The sequence below is a fragment of the Mus pahari genome, chromosome 17 (assembly GCF_900095145.1).
Source record: "Mus pahari chromosome 17, PAHARI_EIJ_v1.1, whole genome shotgun sequence".
NCBI lineage: Eukaryota > Metazoa > Chordata > Mammalia > Rodentia > Muridae > Mus > Mus pahari.
In genome coordinates, this window is record NC_034606.1 from 63,723,482 (window position 1) to 63,734,605 (window position 11,124).

The 11,124-nt window shown below is 43.1% G+C and overlaps 1 protein-coding gene across 1 annotated transcript in view; it reads left to right on the forward strand.

The window, feature by feature from the left end:
• Positions 1–11,124, forward strand: part of Spats2 (spermatogenesis associated serine rich 2) — a 75,208-nt gene that overhangs the window by 20,281 nt on the left and 43,803 nt on the right. Inside the window, exons 2-3 of the mRNA XM_021216881.2 lie at positions 1,408–1,741; positions 9,375–9,454. Of these exons, the coding sequence (XP_021072540.1) occupies positions 1,717–1,741; positions 9,375–9,454 (105 nt within the window). The 5' untranslated portion in view covers positions 1,408–1,716. The remainder of the gene's footprint in view (positions 1–1,407; positions 1,742–9,374; positions 9,455–11,124) is intronic.

The window sequence follows — 11,124 nt, forward strand, 5'->3', positions numbered from 1 at the left end:
GAAGAGCAGTCAGGTACTCTTACCCACTGAGCCATCTCACCAGCCCTATTTTGAGCATTCTTGACAGACACTGGGCTATCAACTGTATTTTTTATTTTAGTTTTATGTATGGGTATTTGTCTGCATGCATATGCATATTCCCTGGAACTAGCCTCACAGGCAGTCGGGAGCCGCCATGTAGGTGCTAGGAATTGAACCTGGGTCCTCTAGAGAAGCAGCCAGTGCTCCCAACTGGTGAGCCACCTCTTCAGTCCCTTAATTGTATTTTTTCATAGAGTTATTTCTGATGAACTTGAAGAAACTTGAAGAAATAAAAATCAATCTCCCACCCCCTCTCTTTGGAGACAGGGTTTCTCTGTGTAGCCCTGGTTGTCCTAGAACTTGATTCTTAGACCAGGCTGGTATCAAACTCAGAGATCCATCTGCCTCTGTCTCCTGAGTGCTGGCATTAAACATGTGCACCACCACTACACAGTGTAAGTATTATCTCAAAATAAAAATGAAAATGTACTTTTAAAATATATTAAAATATAATTATATCATTTCTTACCCCTGTCTAACCTCTTCCATGTTCTGCCCCCCTCTTATCTCAAAGTCATAGCCTCTTTTTCCTTAACTATTATTTTTTACATGTGTGTATGCAGTAAATATATATGTGCCATGTGCTGAGTCCATTGGGCGTTGCTCTTCTGTGTGTGTTCTCATGGCTGAGCCTTGGCATTGGGTAGCCATTTGGGGGCTCACCCCTGGGGAGACTAATTCCCCCTTCCAGCAGGTATGCCTGTGTTCTCTCATCTCCCCTGTCCATGACCCACCAGCTGGTGTTGGTATGGTCAGGCCTTGTTTGGACAGCTGTATTTATAGTTGACTATCATGGGGGTAGCTTCCTTGTCATATCTAGACAGTCTTCTGGTCCTCTACCTCTTGCAGGCTTCCCCCCATCTTTCTTAGTGTTCCCCAAGCCTTAAGTGTAGGGGCTGTGTTTGGATGCATCAGCGTGGGCCCCAGGTTAGTTAGTGGTTTTCGGCCTGGGCTGGGTGCTATGGGTGAGCAGTTCTCTGCGTTTTGGACACTTGTGGTTTCCTGTAATAATCTCCAACTGCTGCAAAAAGATGCTTTGGCAAGGGATTAGCTCTATACTTAAAGCGCTGTGCCCTGCAGGCAGCTAACGTGCCAGAGATCTGAGTCCCAAAGAGAAGAAAAGGGGCCAAGAGAAAGAACATACTTTTCAACTAACATGATCAGATTCTAAGATTAGGTTTGCTTCAGAAAATGATGGTGCTTTTTATTAACTGAAACCAGTTTCATAGAAGTTCAAGTCCTGCGAATGATACTTGTTACCATAGTAGTAACTGTGAATGGTACTTGTTACTGTAGTAGTAACTGTGTTTGTGTTGTTCCTTCTAGAATCTCCCTGGGGAAAGACATGACTGTCTGCAATGATACATCCTGACAAGAAGTTGATACCAGAGAAGGAAAAGAAATTGACAGCTAGTGAACAGAATTTTGGATTTATTACTTCCAACTATAGACTTCTATTGCCACTTTTAAATTAGCAGGATTCCCAGATCTTGGACGAAGATAATTTCTTCTGGTTTTTGTTTGTTTTCTCTCTCTTTTTTCTTCCTTCCTTCCTTTCTCCCTTCCTTCCTTCCTTCAATCCTTCCTTTCTTTCTTTTTTTTTTTTTTTTTTAATTTGATCGTGAGGAAACTGCAATGTCTAGGAAACAAAGCCAGAAAGGTAAGATCACATATGTGCATAAATTGTTAAGAGAATGACTATTGCCGTCAGGGGATTTGTGTAGCTTAGTGGTGGATGCTTGCCCAGCGTGCACAGGGTCCTGGGTTTTAGTCTCGAGCGTTGTGTGAATAAGCAAGCCCAGAGCATGGTGACAGGGACTAAAGCTCAAGCCTGTGGCACCCGTGAGGTGAGGATCCTCAGGTAAGTGTGTGGCTAGAAACGGTTCATTCAGTAACATGTCCTGAGTGACTTCTCAAGTATTGGTGTTAGTTCTGCATATAAGCTGGGAATTGATCTCCTTAGAAATTGCTTTCCTGGGCTGATGAGATGGCTCAGCAGTTAAGAGCACTGACTGCTTTTCCAGAGGTCATGAGTTCAAATCCCAGAAACCAATGGTGTCTCACAACCATTCGTAATGAGAAACAAACAAACAAACAAACAAAAACCTACCCAGGCAGTGGTGGTTCACGCCTTTAATCCCAGCACTTGTGAGGCAGAGGCAGGCGGATTTCTGAGTTCGAGGCCAGCCTGGTCTACAAAGTGAGTTCCAGGACAGCCAGAGCTACACAGAGAAACCCTGTCTCAACAAAACAAAACAAACAAACAAACAAAAAACAAAACAAAAGACAACCCAAAAGACCTATGGACCGGAGCAAGTGGGGCCCAGAGTGAGCGGGCGAAGGGAAGGGGAAAAATAAAGAAAGAAAAAAAGAAATTGCTTTTCTACTCAAGACAGATCTATCCAATTGTAATACATTTGTTAGGGGGCGAGGAGTGACCTGCTGCCATTCCTACCATGGCGAGGCATGATGGGAGATGTTTCCTGCTTCATGGTTCCTATGCCCAGGGAAGGAAGTGGCGTGAGGGTGAGGGCTTCCTGGCTCCTTTCCTTCTTTAGCTTTCCTTCCAGGTTTGCCTCCCTGGCAAAATGGAAGACACAGGCAGGAAGTATAAAGAGAGGTTACGCTGAGGGAAGCAGAACTGGCCGCACAGGGCCCTTCTCCAGTGTGTTGGAGCAGCCACTGGAGCCGAGGGTTGCCATGCGCTCATTTCAGGAGTGGCCTGAAAGTGTCTTGACTTTCTTCTCTTGGTCATTTTAATTTTCAGTCTAATATTCTTTAATTCGAAAGACAACTCCATGGATTGAGGTCTTCCTCTTTAGGTCTGGTCACCATGGTTTTTTTAAATAAGGCCTCCCCGTAGCCTGGGGCTTGCCAGTTAGGCTAGGCTGACTGGCCAGCGAGCTTGCATTAGTCATCCTGCCTCTCACTCCCCAGTACTGGGATTATAGCTAGGCACATGCCACCAAGCTTTGGTTTTGGACATTAAACCAGGGCCTCATCCTTGTATAGCAAGAACATTATGAATGGGGTGAACTATCTCCTCAGCCCCATGTTTTCTTTATTTTTCTAAATGTTTTTTTTCTTAATAGTCCTTTTCTTCATTATTAAGCACTATTAGTAGAATAGAAGGTTCTCACTCTGATACTAAAATCTTCAGTTTTGAAGCTTGAGAATACCCTAGGCATTAGTTAACAGTCCTGCGTCTCTCTCCCCCTCCCTCTCCCCCTCCCCCTCCCTCTCCCCCTCTCTCAGTGAGTTCTCTCTCCATAGCCCTGGCCTGCCTCTGCCTGGCTAGTGGGACTGAAGCTGTGTGCTGCTCCACTTGGTGCTAGCAGCTTCCCTCCTTGCACTTACGTGTGCAGTAGAGCCCAAGCTCCTACAGGTTCCAGTAGTTCATGTGAAGACACAGCTCCATTTGTAATTTTATAACAGTTTTCCAAGCTGGTATGAAAATGGTGTGGCGTAGCTCATTTTTGTTTGTTTGTTTGTTTGGTTTTTTTTCGCGTGTAGCCCTGGCTGTCCTGGAACTCGCTCTGTAGACCAGGCTGGCCACGAGTTCAGAAATCCGCCTGCCTCTGCCTCCGGAGTGCTGGGATGAAAGGCATGCGCCACCACGGCCGACTGATAAGGAAAAGCTTATTGATAAGGCTCATTGATAAGGAAAAGCTAAGATAGAGTCTTGACACCATGTTTATTTCTGGCAACTTGCTGACCCATCTTTTATGACCTACCATGTTGGTCACCTCTCTGCTTTGCCCCTCATCCATACATAGTTGTTCCATCCCTCTCTCCCTCGCTCCCTTCCTTCCTCCTTTCTCTCCCTTCCCCCCTTCCTCGGCGTCCCTTCCTTTTTCTCTTCTACCTGAACCTCCTTCTTTCTGTCCTTCCTTTTCTTCTTTCCTTACCTCCCTTCTCTCCCTTTTTCTTTTCTTCCTTTCATCTATCTTGTAACCCAGTGCTAGGGAGCCAGATACAGATGGATTTCTGGTACTCAGTTGCCAGCCAGCCTTGTCTAGGTGCAGGCCCCGGCCAGAGAGAGACCCTGAGGAATGCTCACTCTGATTGTCAATGCTAGGTATGTCCAATAACCACCTCGACAAGAGTTTACATGGTTCAGACATTTCTTTTCAGTTTACTTTTTAAAGAAGTTTTGTGTTTGCTTATTTATTTTATGTGGGCATGTATCTGTGTATGGACATACATGGCTTCAGATTATAATCCCATTTTTCACCTCACCTTGTCAAAGGAATACTTTGTCATCATTTATATGGTGGGAAATGGTGTAATCAGCCTAAATAAAAGATACAAATTTAGTAGCTCCCTGAGAACCTCCACACCTGAGTGGGATCTTCTGTACACTTGTTTGCTATAAGCGGTCTAGAGTGGGGGGGTGGGCAGGTCTTCTGATGAAGAGAAATCTGTTAATAAAAGTCTCTTCAGCACTTCACAGAGCTTCTGTGTATTCATGTTACCTTTGGACTTCTTAGGGCAGGGTCGAAGCTGGTGGAGGTTTTAGTAGTCCCTATTCCAGAAGTGGTGTTCTGGGAGTCTATTGCATGGTTGTTGTTGTTGTTGTTATTGTTTACATATTTTGAGACAGGGTCTCACTTTGTAACCCTGGCTGGGCTGGCCTTGAACTCACAGATCTGCCCACCTCTGCCTCCTGAGTGCTGGGGTTAAAGATGTGAGCCACCTCGCCTAAGCAGTGCACAGTTTCAATTGTGCTGTGTAATAAGGTAATACTTAGTTTCTTACATGTTAAGGTAGTATATTTTTATTGATCTGTTTTCAATTCTTTTGTGTATATACCCAGAAGTGGGGTTACTGAATCGTACTGTAGTTCTATTTAATCTTTAGAGGAGCCACCATTTGGTTTACAGTGACAGCAGACATGCGCCAAGCTTCCAGTTGCCCCAGCTCTGTGCCATGTCTTTTTCTTGGGTTTCTTTTGGTTTTATGTCATCATTATGCCTAAAACAACTTTGTCTGATTTCTTTCCTTTCCTCCTCTCTCCGCCCCTCCTCTTTTCTCCTCTTCTTTTTCTCTTTTCTTTCCCCTCTTTCTCTTCTATCCTTTTTTTTCTCCCTTCTCCCTCTCTCTTCCCTCTCTTCCTGCCTCAGCTTTCCAGGTACTGAGGTGATAAGCCAGACACCATTTCCTGTTTCTGAAGCCCACAAAACAACAATTAAAACATAGTGTTTGTATGTGGGGTGGGTAGGTGGTACAAACCTTGAATTCCTGCACTTGGAGGCAGAGGCAGGCAGATCTCTGAGTTAGAGACCAGCCTGGTCTACAGAGTGAGTCCTAGGACAGCCAGAGAAACACTGTATCAAAAAAAAAACAAAACCAAAAACCAACAAAAAATTTGGTGTTTATGAAGATGTCAGTAGTCATTTAAATGACATACTGTTTTCTGAACAGTCTTTTTTTTTTTTTTTTTTTTTTTTTTAAGATTTATTTATTTATTACATGTAAGTACACTGTAGCTGTCTTCAGACACTCCAGAAGAGGGAGTCAGATCTNGTTAAGGATGGTTGTGAGCCACCATGTGGTTGCTGGGATTTGAACTCTGCACCTTTGGAAGGGCAGTTGGGTGTTCTTACCCGCTGAGCCATCTCGCCAGCCCTTCTGAACAGTCTTAACTGTGTATTAATTAAGTAACTGTAAGAATTTTAAGCTGATTCCTAATAGTCTGAAATGAGTGAAAATAAGAGAGTGAGTCAGGCATGGGTAGCTCTTACCGAAGAGGGTGGGGTCGAAGCTAGAAGAGTCTTCATCTTGTTTGAATCTTGCCTAAGAATAACTTAACACAATTTCATTCTTTAAAAATGTATCTCTGAAGACTTACAACTGGTCAGAGTACAGAGTATGAGGGACTGTTGAATGTTCAGCAGTAAAGGGGATAGTTCTATCACTTCCTCCAAAGCCCAAGGCATATCTTGGAGAAAGGACAGAAGTAGTGTGGACTTTTGGGTGCAGCCTGCCTGCTATACTTTTGACCTCATGACAGCTGTGATAACTTCCACAAAATGTACCCAAGATTGAGCCTGCTGTGCTGTCATGGGAGAGAGAGGGAGGGGCTCATGGCCCCCATCCCTCCCTGAGAGTAGCTATAGTTAATAGCTGATGGGGGAGGAAGATGTTTCCTTTAGTGGTATAGTCACGGTTAGCTTCCCATGCTCTTTATTGGTCCATTACAGAAGGGGTGGTGGCCAGAGAGACAGCACAGGGCTAAGAGCATGGGTGGTTCTTGATCATCAGGTGAGAGGTAGCTCACTTCAGTGCACACATGGCGACTTGAATCTGTCTTGGGCTCAGGCTTGCACTGTAAAGCCCAGCACTTGAGAGGCAGCATGAGGGGGCCACACCTTAAACAACAAGCATGCACTTACCACAGCTAACTAGAAAACAAATTCCAACTTAGAGTTTGTGTGCAGGTGCAGAGGCCTGTGTGCTCACATGGTTGTGGACCCAGAGTCCAGGCTTGGGTATCATTCCTCAGGAGTCATCCACTTTGGTTTTTGAGACAGAGTCTTTCTTTTCTTTTCTTTTATTTCTTTCTTTTTTGTTTTTGTTTTTGTTTTTGTTTTTGTTTTTTCGAGACAGGGTTTCTCTGAATAGCCCTGGCTGTCCTGGAACTCACTTTGTAGACCAGGCTGGCCTCGAACTCAGAAATCCGCCTGCCTCTGCCTCCCAAGTGCTGGGATGAAAGGGGTGCGCCACCACGCCCAGCTGAGACAGAGTCTTTCAATTGTCCTGGAGCTCACTGACAAGGCTAAGCTGGTTGACCAGCAAGCTCCAGCGATCTGCCTCTCTCTGCTTCTTCAAGACTGGTATTGCAAACACAAACATGTCTGGCTTTTTGAAAATGAGTTCTGGGATTGGAGAGCCGGCTTGGTGGTTAACAGGATTGGCTGCTTTTTCAGAGGACCCAGGTTCAATTGCCAATACCCACATGGCAGCTCTTAACCATTCATACCTCCAGTTGCAGGGGATCCAACTTACTTTTCTGGCTTCCACGAGCATTGAGCTATCTTACTAGTCTCCTAACTCTTTGGGGCTTGGGTATGGATGGATTCTGCGTTCATGAGCCAAGATGTGGTGGTGTACTAGGGCCTTCACAAAAAGACCATGCATTTAAACCATCCTGATGTTGTCCACTGGTACTTTCCCTTCTGCTCCCTCCCCACCCCATTTACTTCACTTACCCCTCTGGTTCTGCGATTACAAACATGTGCCACCACGCCCAGTTTACTTTTTTTTTTTTGCTGTTGTGTCATTAGGAGAACAATTAACAAGCTAGTAAGAGTCCTTTTCTAAAATAGGTTGTACATTGATATTTTGATCTAAGTGTGTCCCCTATGTTCTAAGAGATTGGTGTCTTGGTGTCATCCTGCTGTCACTGATAGATCTTTGGTGAAGGGGGCATGCGCTCCAGCCTTCAGATTGCATCATTCGGCTGATCTGCAGTGAGTCTGAGCAGGTGTCTAGGTGCCTGTGCTTTGGCTCTGTGGGGTCTTCCTCTTTCTACACTGCATCTCTCTCAGTTGGTAAGGATAACTGAGAACCATGTTGTGTGGTCATCTGGAACACTGAGGCTTACACATGCTGAATTTGTGTAGCTGCCCGAGAAATGTTTTGTTTTGTTTTTTTTGTTTTGTATTAACAGAGGTTTTATCTAGATGGATTCACAGTTTATTGGTAATGGCTAATGTTTTCCCTTAAATTGACATGGGCTCTAGTCATGTTCTCTTTCACGCCTGTCCTCAGATCTTACCAGAACTTAGAACTTGATTTTCCTTAACAACTAGGAGATATTTGGAGTGAAGGTAGAAATTAAGCTCCAAATGAAACTTTAACTAAAATACATACATTTGTAATAATAGCAAAAGAATTTGGAATATACTGCCACATTTCAATGTTTTTTATACTCCCTTTGTGAGAATTTCCCCTATTACTTGCTTTGCTGAGATTTTAATTCCCAAACTACTCCCAAGTGAGTTTCAGGAATCAGTAATACCAAAACCATCTGGGAGGGAGGGATTTAGGCCTTAGTCCAGACCGCTGAGGCACAGCTTACATTTTAGCATGAGTCCTCAGAAGGTAGCCATGAACATCAGAATTTGAGAAGCACTTTAACCTTTTCTGGGTGTTGCCTCTCATAGAATTGAAGCATTCAGTGTTGATGCAGAGATGCATCAATGGATGGAATTCTCTGCCTACCAGGTGTAAGTCAGTAGCCAGCATCACACACACACACACACACACACACACACACACACACACACACACAGTGGTAATTTAATTATATAGTCACAGTTTAGTAAAAACTTGAAGAAAAGAATAACTCATTGGAGGTTTGGTTTTGTTTACCTTGTTGATTGAGTTTCATTTGCTGAATACAGACTTGAACATGGTGTTGGTAACACAGACTCGGACATGGTGTTGGTAACACAGACTTGGATTCATTGCTTAATTAATCACACCTCCAGTCTGGGAACGTCAGCCAGTGAATGCATTCATGAAATTCAGTCAAGAGTACGTACGTGGCAGTCTAGAAGACAAATTACTTCTATTTGTTATGAATTAATTGTTATTAGAAATGCCCCCACATCTCTAACAACAGCACAAGCAGTTACTTGCTTGTGACATTTTGGGGGGCTTACAAATTAAGGTAGGATAACTAAGAGGTGAAGGATTATAGACTACTCTTAATATGCTTGGCATATTGCTACTTCCCTTAAAATATGAACAGTTGAACACTTGCTGCTCTTGTAAAGGACCTAAGTTTGGTTCCAGCACCTCCATGGTGGTTGGCAACCATCTACGACTCCAGTTCTAGGGCATTCAATGTTCTTCTGACCATTGCAGGATCCAGGCACATAAGGTGTACATACATATATGCAGGCAATCACTTAAGTACATAAAAATACTTTTTTTTTTTTTTTTTTTTTTTTTTTTTTTTGAGACAAGGTCTCACTGTATAGCTCTGACTATCCTGGAACTCACCATGTAGAACAGGCTGACCCTGAACTCACAGAGATCTACCTGCCTCTGCCTCCTAAGTGCTGGGATTGAAGGTGTGTGCCACCATACCTGATTAAAATAAATAATTTTTTTAAACTTTCATTTTATGTGTAGTTACATATGAGCTATCTATGTAGTGGAAATTTCCATGTAGTTTCTAAATCATGATAAATTATATGAGGGAAAAAGTAGTTAGTCTTGGATGAATAGAATATATAGATTATATCAGGGTTGAATTTATTTTTCCTCTTATATTCTTTCAGATTCATCAGGATTCATTTTTGATTTGCAGTCCAATACTGTCCTGGCCCAGGGAGGAACCTTTGAGAACATGAAGGAGAAGGTAAGACCATTTACTATGGATATTTGAATATTATAGGAAAATGTATTAAATAAGCAGTGACTGTCACAAATGCATTATGAAAATGAAATCTGCTGGGCATAGTGGCCATGCCTTTCTTTCCCGTACTTGGAGGCCGAGGCCAGTGGATCTCTGAAACCAGCAATCTGGTCTACACACCAAGTTCTAGGCCAGCCAGAGCCACATAGTGAGACCTGATTCAAAAGAAAAGGGAGGGGATGGGGGGAGAAGAAAATGGGATTGTAGAAGCAAAGTAGAATGTAATCTACTCTGTAATCAGGATGACGGCCATGGTGTCTCTGAGGAAGCGGTTCATCAGATTGTGCAGCAATGCTTTTCTTGGGACATCTCCACATACGTTTCTTCTGAATTCTTTGAAGACATTCAGTGTCAATGCCATTACTAATATTCATGTGACTGAGAGTGCAGCTCCTTTCTTCGTTGTCTCTTTATTTTTTGAGACAGGGCATCTCTGTGTAGCTCTGGCTGTCCTGGAACTTAAGACTAGGCTGGCCCCCAGTTTATGGAAATACAGACTGTGTCTGCCTCCTGAGTGCTGGAACTAAAGGCATGTGCCTCCACGCCTACCTGGCTCAGAGACCAAAATGTTAATGGGTTTTTAATGAACAGATATTAATTATACATGATAGTGGTCTAAGGTATAAAGGGTAAGAGAAGAATCCAGTCTAAAGTTCTGGAACAATGTTGTATTTGAATTGAAGATGTCAGTGTATGAGCCAGCCTCTGGGAAGACCTCGGAGCCATGGCTGACCAGTAGCAGGAGGCTCCTGTAGCTCCTGGATCTCCAGCTCTACCGTTGTCTACCCAAACCACTCTTAGCAGTTCTTTAAGAAAGAATTCATTATGCATTGTACAGAAAGACAAGTACAACTGAAGAGGAAGAAAATATAATTATCTACACAGAAAAATCCATGAAAACAACAAATGATTAGAACAAACAAGAGTTTATCCAAAAAAAAGAAAAGAAAAAGAAAAAGAAAAAAAAAACTCATTGAAATCGCTAGCTTTAAAATAGATACATAATAATAAAATATTTGATGCTAGAGAGAGCTCAGTTCTTTAACTTTTTATGTATGTATTTATTTTATGTATATGAGTGTTTTGCCTGAATGGACCCACGTGTGTGCCTGATACAAGTCAAGCCAGAAGAGAGCATCATTTACACAGAAAGCTGGGTGTAGCCATGCCTGCTTGTGTTCCTAGCACTGTCAGTGCACACAAGGGACCTCTGGAGCTAGCAGGCCAGGCAGCTCCCCAGCCTAGGGCAGTCAGAGAGTGTTTAAAAACAACAGTGGGCACCTCCACACGTGTGTTCACATATACCTGCATACACATGTACATGTGAATATTCCTTTGTTATAAACTACGTGCTTTTATTTACTTATTTATTTATTTAATGTGGATGGGTGTTTGCGTGCATGCATGTCTGTGCAGCATGTGCTCACAGTGTCTGCAGAGGCCAGATCCCTTGGAACTAGAGTTACAGGCCAATGTGAGAAACCATGTGGGTGCTGGGTCTGATCGGAGAGCTACCAGTGCTCTTAACTACTAGGCCATCTCTTCTCCAATCCCTATAATATTATATATATGTGTAATATATATATATATATATATATATATATATATATATA